This window comes from Macaca mulatta, chromosome 7 (assembly GCF_049350105.2).
Source record: "Macaca mulatta isolate MMU2019108-1 chromosome 7, T2T-MMU8v2.0, whole genome shotgun sequence".
NCBI classification, from domain to species: Eukaryota; Metazoa; Chordata; class Mammalia; order Primates; family Cercopithecidae; genus Macaca; species Macaca mulatta.
The window spans coordinates 132,864,251-132,877,627 of NC_133412.1; the positions used below are offsets into that span (position 1 = coordinate 132,864,251).

At 43.0% G+C, this 13,377-nt stretch overlaps 1 protein-coding gene across 1 annotated transcript in view; it reads right to left on the reverse strand.

The window, feature by feature from the left end:
- RTN1 (reticulon 1) overlaps positions 1-13,377 on the reverse strand; it is a 280,944-nt gene that overhangs the window by 147,432 nt on the left and 120,135 nt on the right. The window contains exon 2 of the mRNA XM_015143801.3: positions 6,848-7,621. Within this exon, the coding sequence (XP_014999287.3) occupies positions 6,848-7,621 (774 nt within the window). The remainder of the gene's footprint in view (positions 1-6,847; positions 7,622-13,377) is intronic.

The following is a 13,377-nucleotide window of genomic DNA, read 5'->3' on the forward strand; positions in this document are numbered from 1 at the left end:
AAGGAACAGGATCATGTTCTTTGCAGGGACATGGATGCAGCTGGAGGCCATTATCCTTACCAAACTAATGCAGGAACAGAAAACCAAATACCACATGTTCTCACTTATAAGTGGTAGCTGAATGATAAGAACACATGGACACATTGAGGGGGAGCAACACACACTGGGGCCTGTCGGAGGGTGAAGGGGGAGGAAGGAGAGCATCAGAAAGAATAGTTAATGGGTGCCGGGCTTAATTCCTAGGTGATGGAATGATCTGTGCAGCAAAACACCATGGCATGTGTTTACGTATGTGACAAACCTGCACATCCTGCACATGTACCCTGAGCTTAAAAGAAAAAAAAAAAGTCAGTCTTTTATCAGGTAGGCATTAGTGGACCCTGGAAGGGTTAGGAGGAGCTTAAAAGGGAGGGAAGGCCAGGTACAGTGGTTCATGCCTGTAATCCCAGCACTCTGGGAGGCTGAGGCAGGCAGATTACCTGAGGTCAGGAGTTTGGGGGAGACCAGCCTGGCCAACACGGCAAAACCCTGTCTCTACTAAAAATACAAAAATTAGCCAGGCGTAGTGGTGGAGACCTGTAATCCCAGCTACTCAGGAGGCTGAGGCATGAGAATCACTTGAACCCGGGAGGCTGAGGTTGTAGTGAGCCGAGATCATGCCACTGCACTCCAGCATGGGCAACAGAGCGAGACTCTGTCTCAAAAAAAAAAAAAGAGGGAAGTAGAAGGAGGATAACCCATTAACAGGATAGTGCAATTGTTGAATTATGACAACTTGAGGTAGGGTATGAGTTGTGGTGGCCATAAGATAGAAAGAGGAGAAAAAGAGAAGAGAAAAGAGAGAAATCATTGACTTGGGGTCTGATTCATGTGGTGAGTGAGAAAAAGAGGGGTTTCAAAAGCTACTCAGAAATGGTGAGCCTGAGTGAATAAAATGAACAGGAGAACAATGAGCTTGTTTGATGGGACAGGGAAGAAAATTCTTATCTTGGATGGTTCTTCCCTTTCTGAGGCACACATCCTTCCGGTTTCACATGCAGAGGCCTCTGTCTAACCACCCAAACTGCTAAGACTGAGGAAACTCCTGCTTGCACAATATTCCTGGAGGCCACATGGCAGAGCAGCCCACCCTTGTGCCAGCTGGCCTGATGCTGCGTTGTTTGGGAGACAGGCTGGTGCCCACTCATTCTGCACAACTGGGAGCCCCTAGGCAGCCTTGTATGTTTGTGTGATGATTTCATTAACCTTTGCCCTTGCACCCTTCCCCACTCTCCCTAACCTCAGACTGAAGGCGCCCTGGGAGTAAAGTACAGCCAAGTTGTGTTTGTTCATTATTATATCCTTGCACCCGGCACAGTGCCTGGCACACAGGAGGTACTCAATAAATAGCACTCATGTGAGAGACAGCTCAAATTTTTACAACAGTGGCTCTTATTCAAGTGTGTAGCTCAAAACTGCCCTCAGAAATTCTGCCTTAGAGGAAGTAGGTCTGGATGTAACTCCATGTGTGATTCTAACAGTCACCTCCAGCTTGGGCTGCAGATTTAGGAAATAAAAATACAGGACACTCAGTTAAATTTGACTGTCAGCTAAACAATGAAATTATTTTAGTATAGGGCATACCTATTTGTGTTTTATCTGGCAATTCTACCTCCAGTTGAAAACTACTATGTTAGTGCATTCAGAAAAAGAAGGCCCAGGGTCTTGCTTTATTTACTCAAGAGTAAGGATGATTCCAGACAGCTGCAGGGTGGAGGAGAAAAGGGTCTGAGGAGTTCCATCTTGAGCAAGTGAAGGTGCTACCTTAAAAATAATCTACCTTTACCATAAGTCAGAAGGGACTCATAGCTCCTATGGATACTGCCCTATGTTCTTAAGGGAAACTAAAATTTTTAACAAAATGATAGGAGTAATCAGGGAAAATTTTAGGACAAAACAGAAGTTTCCATATCTTTGTTTAAAATTTCAACAGTTTCAAAGGCCGTCTAAGATATTGGTTATTATGTATCAAGACTGACACTGCAAAGCTAGAAACAGTCACCTAAAATTATCAGATAAAATAGGAAAATTGAGAGGGTAAGAAAGGCACCCCAGGGTGATGTGTGTGCTGCTGCTGATAATTATGATGATATAATTGAGAGGGATAAAAGGACAGGTGAACATAGCAAGTTGCAGACACTAGTGTCCAACTGTGAATGATGCTGGTATTAGGACTCCTTTTGTTCCTGACTCATTCTCCATGCAGCATCCAGAAGGATCAATTGAAAACCCAAGTCTGATCCTGCCACACTTCCCTTCCTCCCCACTACTCCAGCCATGCTGGCCTTCCAGCTGCTCCTGGAACAGACAAGACATTCCCAGCTCAGGGCCTTTGCACTGGGAGGCCCCTCAGCCTCGCCTCGCTTCCTCAGATAGCTACATGACTTGCTCCCTCACTCCATTCAGTCTCTGCTCAAGCTGTTACCTTGAAGAAGCCTCTCCTCACCCCCACTGCCACCACTCCCTTACACTTTGCCTTGCTGTATTTTTCTTCATAACCATTATAACTAACTGATATTATATTATATATTTGGTTATTTGTGTGTATGTCTTCTCAACTAGATTGTAAGCTCCATGCAGCCAGGACTTTCTTATGAGGCACCACTCACTCGTGAGTCCTGGCAGTAATGGAATAATGCCTGATGTGGAGTAAATGGCCAACATATACTTTTAAAATAAATAGATGAATGAATCAATGATGTCACTTCTCAGCTTAAAACCCTCCAATGGCTTCCAATTACATTTGGAACAAAATCCAAACTCCTTCCCCACGATTTTGGCCCTGCCTACCTGTCCAGTGGTGTTCTCTGCCCCACTTCCCTCTTCCTCCCCTGTGTCATTGGCCCTCTTTCAGTTCTCATATAATACAGACTCAGGGCCTGGGCATTTGCTATTCCCCAACACCTGAGGTACCTCCTAGCCCCTCTCTGAACTGTGGGCTCCTTCTCCTCATTCAGATTTCAGTTCACATGTCATCTCCTTAGAGGGGCAGTCTTGGCCCCCTCACACCCAACCCTCTATCAATCTTCATAGTGCTCACACTGTGAAATTACACTGTTTATTTATGGGTTTGTTTTTTATTGCCTGTTTCCTCTGACTAGCAGGTAAGCTCTACAAGGGCAGGGACCTTGTACATCTTATTTACTACAATGTCTCAGTGGCCAGTGCATGTCTGATGTATAGAAGTCACTCTAAATAGTTTTTGAACAAAAGAATGAATTTTAAAAATGGGTAGGAGAATCACAGATCCCATCAATGCAAGGAAATAGCAATGGTAGTTTTCAAATTTAAATTGATTTACTTTTAATTGCTCATTTCTTCTTGAGGGAAACTGGGGTGTTTTAAGGATGACTTCCTGATTATTGTCCTTTTTGAGGCTAATAGCTCACATAACAGCCAGGACCATCATAATACGCCTCTTGGTGTTTGTGTCAGAAACAACATGGTGCTCCTGGTCAATGTATGTTGCATCAGGGCATTTATTATGTTTTCCTAAATTGCTTCACTTTTTTCGTGACTGATCTTGGCTTAAAAGAGACTTCCAGTATTTCCGCTGTAAGAATTCTCGCCTCTCCACCTCAGTGTATATTATTTAGTGAAAATAGGTAAGTATGTTGGAGAACGTTACAAAACGGAATAATCCATTGGAATTGGAAGAAATATAAATATATTAGACACCTTGCTAAAACATTAGCATCTGTGGCTAAAACTAACCTAAATTAGAATTTCTCTTCAGTTATTCTCCAGATTTGATAATTTCCTTATTTAAGGAATATATTTAAACAATGATAAACAGAACTACTTTTTGCTTAACATGCTTTCTTTTTCGTCAGTTTCTATGTACAATTATGTGTAATTCTCAATTTTTATTTTATCTGTTGCCACTGGAAATGGCAGAGTGATCCAAGACTCAACAGATGCAATAAAGCCCATATCCTCTAATGTCTATGGGCACAGTGTCACGTGGTGCCAGGGGTCACAAGAAGATGGGAAGGGGGTCAGAAACCTCACAGGATATAAAGGGCAGGGAGAAAGGCTTCAGTGAGAAGCTGATTCTTTCTGTTAATTTCATTCTTATCTGTTGTCATATGACTCTGGTATTTTGATGTGGGATGTATATAGAGAGAGGAGCTGAACACAGGAGAGAATGTGTAATGGGTCGTTCTCTCTTTCCTGAATAAGCCTTGCTTGGAATGTTTACTTGACTGCAGCTGCAGAGACAACCATTGTCCTAACCCCATACTGTCAAGTGGGCAACCCAACATCATAGAACTCCAATGTCATGTGAGCCAGATCTGCCTTTGTTTTCTCTTGAACCTTCTCCAGAACCCCATTGGGCCACGGCTACTTAAAAATGGAAATTCCCTAAAAATTAATGGATCCTTTGTCAAGTCTTTGCAAACTGTAATTTTTACATGAAGCATGTGCTGTGTAACTAGACCTCTATGTGCTAGGGCATTTCACTATTCCTGAGGACTGGCTGAAGTTCTTCTGGACTGACTACTGGACAACCCTGGAGCTCTGTAAAACATAGCTGACTATATAACTTACATCTTCAGAACATCAAGTATCTTTATGGCAGGAAATAATAGAAGAGTTTTACTACGCATTGCCAGAAAGAATACAAGGAAGCTTGGAAACTCGCCTGTGTTCCGACCTCGTGTTTTAGGCAGGGGCAAGTCGTATCTAACCCACCTGGAGCCTTGGTTTTCTGATTTGTCATTACTACCCAAATCTCAATTTACATCTTAAGTGAAGTTCACTGGGCCCTCACAAGTCCATGTCCATGCAGCTCCTCACACTGGAAGGGCACCTTTCCCTTCCCTTCACCTGTTTGTTTCCTCCTATTCCTCTGAGAGTCACCTGTGGTCGCAGTTCACCTGGGGGAGCCGCTGGACTCCAGGGCTCCTCAGCACCATACATTTCCCTTTCTCAGAACACCAAGCACACTGGACTGGGACTGTTTGCTTGGTTGTCTGGCCCCCTGGAGGCAGGGACTGGTTTTTCTTTGTTTTTTATTTTTCGTTAATTCCTCATCACCCATGCCTCACAGAGTACCCAACCAAAAGAAAGTAAGTAGAAAGTGACTGCTGAGTGAATTTGAAAATCAGGGACTTGGTGCAGTGAATCTTTAAGACACTTGGAGCTTTATAGTTGAATGAGTCTGAAGTAACTTTGGGAAGAAGGAATTAATGCTAAAATCTATAGGGAAAGAAGATAGGAGGAACTTTCATTAATTCTGTTCTATTCCAACACTTGAATTTGTACTATACCATCAGGGTTTAGAGCAATCACTCCTCCTCTACAGGCTTTGGCTCCATTTTCAGAGTTTACTAGAAGCTCTTTCACCTGAGATGCATACCAAAGCTCTTTGGGATATGGTAGAATGCCGGTCACCAGGGGCAGGGGAAGGTTTGAGGACCTGTCACTGTCCTCTTCATCTGATGCCTCATGGGCATTCAAGAGAGGTGGAGATTCAAAGGCTGGAGAGAAGAGGGTGGCACAGGGTGGGGTGAGGAGTTTCCTGCCACCTCTCTGGCCTTTAGCCAGGGGTATAAGAGGCCCGCTTTGTGTTTGAGAGAATATGCATGAGTGCTGTTTAATATCCTGCCTTGAGTCACAGTAGGAGAATGTTCAAATTGAAAAAGACCATAGCCTAATGAAGTCTAAACTTTACAAAGTTGAATGAAGTACATCTTTTGGTTTCAAAAATAAAATTATATGCAGAACTTCAATAAACTAGAGATATAAAATGACAGTGTTGAGACTGAAAGGGGAAGGGAGGAGTTTGTTTTGTTCAGGTTTCCTCTTCCTGTCTGTGCCATCCCTAAAAGATCCAGAAGTCCATCTTTTCCTCCCCTTTAAGTGTACAGACTTAGAGCTAGGGACAGGAGTGTTAAATGCCCCCCCGGCCGAGGTGCTTCAGGAAGTCTAGAGAGAACAGCCAGTGTGCTCTCCTCATAATGTCTCCAAGAGACCTGTGCTATAGTTTGAATGTCCCTTCCAAAACTCATCTTTAAACTTAATACCCAATGTGGCAGTATTGAGAGGTGGAGCCTTTGAGAGGCTATGGACTGTGAACTACTGAGCTATGAAGGTTCTGCCTTCATGAATGGATTAACCCACTCATGGAGTAATGGATTAAAGAGTTAATGGATTAATGGATTATCATGGAAATGTGACTTGCAGCTTTCTAAGAAGAAGAGACACCTGAGCACAACATGTTAGCATGCTCAGCCCCCTCACCATGTTACACCCTGCACCCACTTGGGACCCTTCAGAGAGTCCCCACTAGCAAGCCAGACAGCTTTTACCAGAAGCGCCCCTTTGACCTCGGACTTCCCAGCTTCCAGAACTGTTAAGAAATAAATGTTGTTTCTTATACATTGCCCTGTGTTAGGTATTCTGTTATAAGCAACACAAAATAGGCGAAGACAACCCAGACCCTAGCGGAAAGCTAACTGAGAAGCAGGCAGTGCTGCCTTCTCTGCTCGGGACAGCAGGGTGGCATGAGGATGTTAATGTTCCCCGTATGTCATCCTAACATCTCCCCTCAAAGAAAGAACAAAATATTTTACAAAGAAAACCTGATAGGACTTTAGGAGAAATCCCAGATTGCAACCTTTGTACAGTCAGCAACAAATTGAAAACGTTGAATATGAATTAAACTAGTTAAACCAAATGAAATTTAAGGGGCCCAGATAGTAAAGTATGTTGAATGAAAATTGTCATTCGTTAATATTTGTTTTAGGGATTGAGATTTCCATGTGCTGGGTTTTCCTAAGTCAAGCAATAACAGGGCCTTTACCTGTTCCAGAAGATGGAGGGGTGATAGATCCTGGGCTGTCATCTTCAGGCTCCGAGACAGTGACAGTGGGGACTGTGTCAGGACTTGGCTTTAGACATATATCTTGCTTCTCAGGGGTCTTCTCTTGGGTAGTGGTTTCAACAGAAGGTTCTATTTCCGTCAGTGTGATTTTGACAGGGGTGGTGATCTGAGGAGCCCTGCGCTGTTCTTCAGAGAGATCATCTATGTACGGAGCAAATGTGGATTCTTCAAATAAATGGTCCTTGATGATTTTTCCCTCCACAGGAGCTGGTTTGTCAGGTTCACGGACCCCTTCAGGTTTCGCTGAGATGTCAGTGTCCTTATTCTTAAAGTCCAAGTCTTTATCTTCCAACTCGGGGTGATGTTGTTCTTGGTGCTTCACCTCCTCGGCTCTGGTTATGTCAATGTATTTATAGGCCTCTGCTTTCATCTCGTCTAGAGGGTCTGCTAAGATCTTGTTCACTTCAGTGGACTCTGCAGGAGTCATCTCTATTCCAGAATCAGAACTAAATAAGCCACGAGACTCTAACCCAGGCACATCAGCTAAGGAGGGGCCAGGTGTACCCAACTCCTCAGGGCTCTCTGAAATGGTGACATGGCCATTTTCCTTCTGAAGAATTCCAGTGAAATATGTAGAATCCTCCTGAGGTGGGTAGCAGATGTCAGAAATCAGAGATGTGTAACATGATCCTTCCCCATCTTTTGACGTTGTTGAGAAGGTGTGGTCCATGGCACTGGAAACACCTGCCATACCTATGAATCAAAGCAGCAGCAGACAGTGAGTGGGTGCTTGGCGTCAGCTCTCTCTCCCTGTCTAACCCACCCACCCACCTCTGCCTGGTGGAGGCACGACATCCTTTCTCCTCAAGTCCTCGGAGTTCCCTCGGTGCTCCCTCAGAGCACCAGCATGTTAAATTTCCTCATCTCCCTGATAGTCCACATTTCTGGTATTTTTCTAGTAACAGACCCCAGAGGCTCACATAAACTGCCAGGACTACATAAGCTGGGGACAGATCCTATAAGACTAGGAAATTTATTTTCAACATCTACCACCTCAACACACAGTGACTTGATCTTAGTATTATTAAAAAGAAACCCTCTTTTTATCTAAAGTATTAACAGCTCTTTAAGTAGAGGTGGAAATTAGGCTACTTCAGGATTGTAACTGCAACAATAGGATAGCTAACACCTAATGGTGTGCTTCCCTGTTTATTTCTTCAGTTTTCCTCCTTGTTTTGTTTCCCTCCTCTTTTACTCCCCTACTGCCCATTCATTGCCATCCAGTGATATTCAAAGTGACCCACCGGGAATTCCTTCATTCCACTGGTGGTGCTAAGGGTAAGACAGGTTTCCAAGTTTGAGTCTATAGAATATTTTCACCTGGCTCTAATTCTACTAATACTCCAGCCAAAATATTCATTAATAGTGGGCACAGGCCAGGTGCGGTGGCTCATGCCTGTAATCCCAGCACTTTCGTAGGCGAAGGCAGGCGGATCTCCTGAGGTCGGGAGTTCGTAGACCAGCCTGACAACATGGAGAAACCCCATGTCTACTAAAAATAGAAAATTAGCTGGGCGTGTTGGCACATGCCTGTAATCTCAGCTACTCAGGAGGCTGAGGCAGGAGAATCGCTTGAACCTGGGAGGAGGAGGTTGTGGTGAACCAAGATCAGCCATTGCACTCCAGCCTGGGCAACAAGAGCAAAACCACGTCTCAAAAAAACCCAAAAAAACAAAAAACACAGTGAGCATAAAAGGAAAACCCTCCACTGTTTTACTTTGCTGTAAAATTCTACCAGAAGGGATGAAAACCAACATTTATTGAGGCCTCACTATACGCTAAGCAGTGGGATTTTTAACCTAATTTTTACAATTGTATAAATTAAGTCCCACACTCTCTACATCTACATACAAACACATTACACACACACATATACACAAACACACACACAGCATGTACAATATCAAAGCTCTTAAGACACACCTGAAGAATAGGTTAGAGCAACAACACATATAAAAGTAATCAAAACAGTGGCAGTAACAAGTCAATAGCTAACATGCCAGTACTTGCTATGTGTCAGGCATCGTTCTAAACTTTTCATTAATATCGACTCATTTCATAATCAAAACAATCCTAGAAGGTTGGCAATATTGTTAGGCTCATTTTGCAGATGAGGAAACAGAAACAAAGGGGTTAAATAACTCACCTAAGATCTCACAGGCAGTAAGTGGCAGAACCAGGATTCACACCCAAGTAACCTGGAAGCCAAGAAACCTCCCCTAATGCCCTTTGCCCCGGTTAAGTCAGTCTGTGAGGTGTTTGTTTTTGTTTTTTTTTCCAGGTAATGTTGACTCAGCATTATTACAAACAAACAACTTTTGTCTTTTCCTAGTTTTCTTTTTGGTTGCACAAGCTATTGTTTCTCCTATGGGCAGTGGAAAAGCACAAAGCCTCTTCACCGTTCTAGCACTTTCCTGCCTCAGCACTCTGCACTACCTGTTTCCTTTTCTTGGAACTCTCTTCTCCCAGATACCTATATCCCTAATTCTCTCACCCCCAAATCTTTGCTCAAATGTCACTGTTTTAAGAAAAATGACCCTAACCCTCCATCTCAAATTTCAACTTGCCTTCCCCTCCCCACTCCTGGCAATCCTATTCTCCTCTACACTTCTCTGATTTTTCTTTTTCCCATATTGCTTATCTCCTTCTTAAATACTGTATAATTAACATATTTATTATGCATTGATTGTCCCCTCTTGCTAGGGAAACTCACACACACAGCATGGTAAGCTCCATAAGGTCAGGAATTTCTGACTATTTTGTTCACCAATATAGGCACCTCAAACAGGGCCTGATGAATAGTAGGTACTCAACACATATTTGCAAAATAAGGAAACTCACACACACAGCATGGTAAGCTCCATAAGGTCAGGAATTTCTGACTATTTTGTTCACCAATATAGGCACCTCAAACAGGGCCTGATGAATAGTAGGTACTCAACACATATTTGCAAAATAAGAGAAAGTGATTGTTTTGGGGGGCGGAGGACAGAGTCTCACTCTGTTGCCCAGGCTGGAGTGCAGTGGAGCGATCTTGGCTCACAGAAACATCTGCCTTCCAGCTTCAAGCAATTCTCTTGCCTCAGCCTCCCGAGTAGCTGGGATCACAGGCATGTGCCACCACACCCAGCTAATTTTTGTATTTTTGGTAGAGACAGGGTTTTGCCATGTTGGCCAGATGGTCTCGAACTCCTGACCTCAGGTGATCCTCCCACCATGGTCTCCCCAGTGCTGGGATTACAGGCATGAGCCACCACGCTGGGCCATATATATATATATTTTTTGAGAAAGAGTCTTGCTCTGTCACCCAGGATGGAGTGTAGTGTGGCATGATCTTGGCTCACTGCAGCCTCAACCGACAGGGCTCAAAAGATCCATCTACTTCACCCTCCCAAGTAACTGGGACTACAGGCATGCAACCAGCATGACTGGCTAATTGTGTTTTCAATTTTTCTTAGAGATGTGGTCTCACTGTGTTGCCAAGGCCTGTCTTGAACCCCTGGGCTCAAGTGATCCTCCTGCCTTGGCCTCCTCCCAGAGTGCTGGGATTACTGGCATGATAATCCCACCTGGCCAAGGAAAGTAATTTTGAAGTTTAGAATTAAGCACAAATATCAGTATTGTGTGAGAAGACAGGTTAGAAGATTCTCCCAAATTGCTAATGATACTTCATTTAAAAAGTGACTTAATTTTGTGAGCAACAGACCAGTTCAAATCTATACATCTCAGCTAGGCTTCTCATTATACTTTTTTTTTTTTTTTTTTTTTTTTTGCATATGGCAGCCCCTCTTTTCAAGTTAGACCAAAAAATCTCAGTAACAAAAGGAATAATAATAAAGATTGCCCTTATTGCCTAAGGATAGACAGAACACCAGAGAAAACAACTATTAAATTTAAATCCATGGGTGCACACACACATTTATCCTGAACAATTATTAAAGCTTCTTTCATTATATGGGCTCAACTTATATGTAGACCTCACTGGAGGCAGGAAAATCAACCTGAGATAGATATTTCACTACAGATATTTGGATCCTAGGATTCTCTACCAGTTATTTGGAACTGTTTGCAAGTGTTAATAAGTAATTATTCACCAGAAAGTGAGGAGAGAAGGGGTTTGTCCATATAAATGAATAGTCTGGAGAGGTGGCGAGTGAGAAAGGGAACCTGGAGAAGACATAGTAGGTGGTTTATTTGGTTTCCAAGGCTGTGTCTCAGTCATTATCATGCAAATCTCACTCAATTCCCCCACTGCAGAGGCCACAACAGGGCTCCTGGCTCTGATTACCTCTACTTGGCCTGTTGCATATCCCTCTAGACCACTGTCTCCTCCCACCAGAGTTATCTCACTAAACACAAGTGTCACTTGCTCAGTGCCCAGCCCCTGGGCTCTGCACTGCCTCGCTGGATAATTCTTAAACTCTGCAGCCTGGCATTTGAGACGATGTGAATTCCACCTGGTCACAGCCCTGTTGCCACCATTCCTCTCACCCTCCACTCCAGGCATACAAAGCCCTTCACAGTCTCACACTCACTTGACCAGCTTTTCCAGCCCTGTCTTCAACTCTCCAATTCAAATTCTAATCTCCACTAATAGAAACTACCCAACACTTCTTCAACACTGGATCCTTCCAACCTCCACATCCAAACCTCCGCCCTTCAATCTCAAGCCATTAAACATAAGGATCTTTAAATGTCACCATCTCCATGATGAATATGCTGACGGTCTTAGTCCATTTAGGCGGTTGCAACAAAAAGACCATAAACTATGTAGACTATAGACAACAGAAATTTATTCTGGAGGCTGGGAGGTTCAAGATCAAGGTGCCAGCAGATTTAGTGTCTGGTGAGGGCCCACTTCCTACATGGCCATCTTTTTGCTGTAACTTCACATGGTAGAAAAGGTGAGGGATTCTCTCTGGGGCCACTTTTATAAGGTCACTAATCCCATTCATGAGAGCTCTGCCCTTGTGGCTTAATCACCTCCCAAAGGCCCAACCTCCAAATATCATTGCCTTGGGGGTTAGGATTTTAACATATGAATTTTTGTGGGGGATGGGGGTGCACAAATGTTCAGATCACAGCACTGACGAATGCCTGCAGGACCTGATCCCATCCTATTGTTCTCCCTCTTCATTCTCATAGCACTGAATTTATACTGCTCATGTAGCATGTATCACATACAGTTTATATATGTCCATATTACCTTCTTCCAAACTGTCAGCTCCTGGAGTTTGATGCTTATGTATGGCACACTATATTGCACATAGTAAGCATCCAATTCAAAATGAATATAAATAAATGGACTGTTCAATCAATCCATTAATGAGTGGGCTTATTCTGTGCAGCTACTGAGAACAAGCTACAACTAATTAATGCAAATTACAAAGAGGACATTTTAAATCTATCGTGCAAAAAAGAGTCTACAATGTGAGCTATCCAACAATGAAATAGAGCGACAGTATTCTCAGAACAAGAGTATTCTGATCATGGTAGACACAGGCAGAGAGAGACCCAGTGTTTGTCTAGACAGAAACCAGTACTTTGTAGAAAGTTGGATGAGACAACTGCAGAATTCCCTTCCAACTTTCCATGATTTTTATACTAATTGGCTACCACTGTAGTGTGACACAACTTCCTTTTAACTTATTGCTTTCCTGTGTAACAGAATCAATATAATTTCCCCCAAGGTGATGCCTCTGAGAACAGGGGCTTCTAAGATGTACAGTAATAATTGAGGGAACAGAATCTAAATGACATCTATATTATTCTATAAATAAAATATTATTGAGAGGCTATAAATATAATCCACAATTGGGAAGAAGTCCCATTCCTACCCTACCAGCTCTGTCTTGCTCAGAAAACCCAGTATGAAATTGGAAGGACCCCTTTACCACGCTCTAAAAATACTGCCAGCTAGAGGAAGAGAAGAGGAGCAAAGTTATTTGCGTAAATGACACATTTTATTTTTAAAACTGTTTTCACACATTTTAGACGGGATCGTATTAGAATCATCATAAAAACAAAGAATAGTTCAAATACTTTGAATGTAGTTATGTCCCATTTTAAAAAATTGAGCTAAATACCCTGAAAAATTCTCAAGGTTCTAACTCACTGAATTTAAAAATATATACACGTGATATGGTGCCTATCAGTTAGAACTCTTGTAAACAGAAACTCCTCCTAGACAGTAAATTATGTTGGAGCAGAGTCCTGTGGGGATTGTTGGAACTGAGAAGCAGAACTGCGCCTGAGGGCCCAGGAAAGCCAATTAATTCTTGTCAGCACTTCCTGCAGAGCTGGCAGATGTGGGAACTGAGAGAGCACAAGCCATTTGCCCCAGGTAGGAACCCACATTGCCATATTGTTAAATACAAATCCACTAAATAAAAGTGCCTTGTCTAGACTAGAAATGGCCACATAACCAAGGATTCTGTGGAATATCTGAT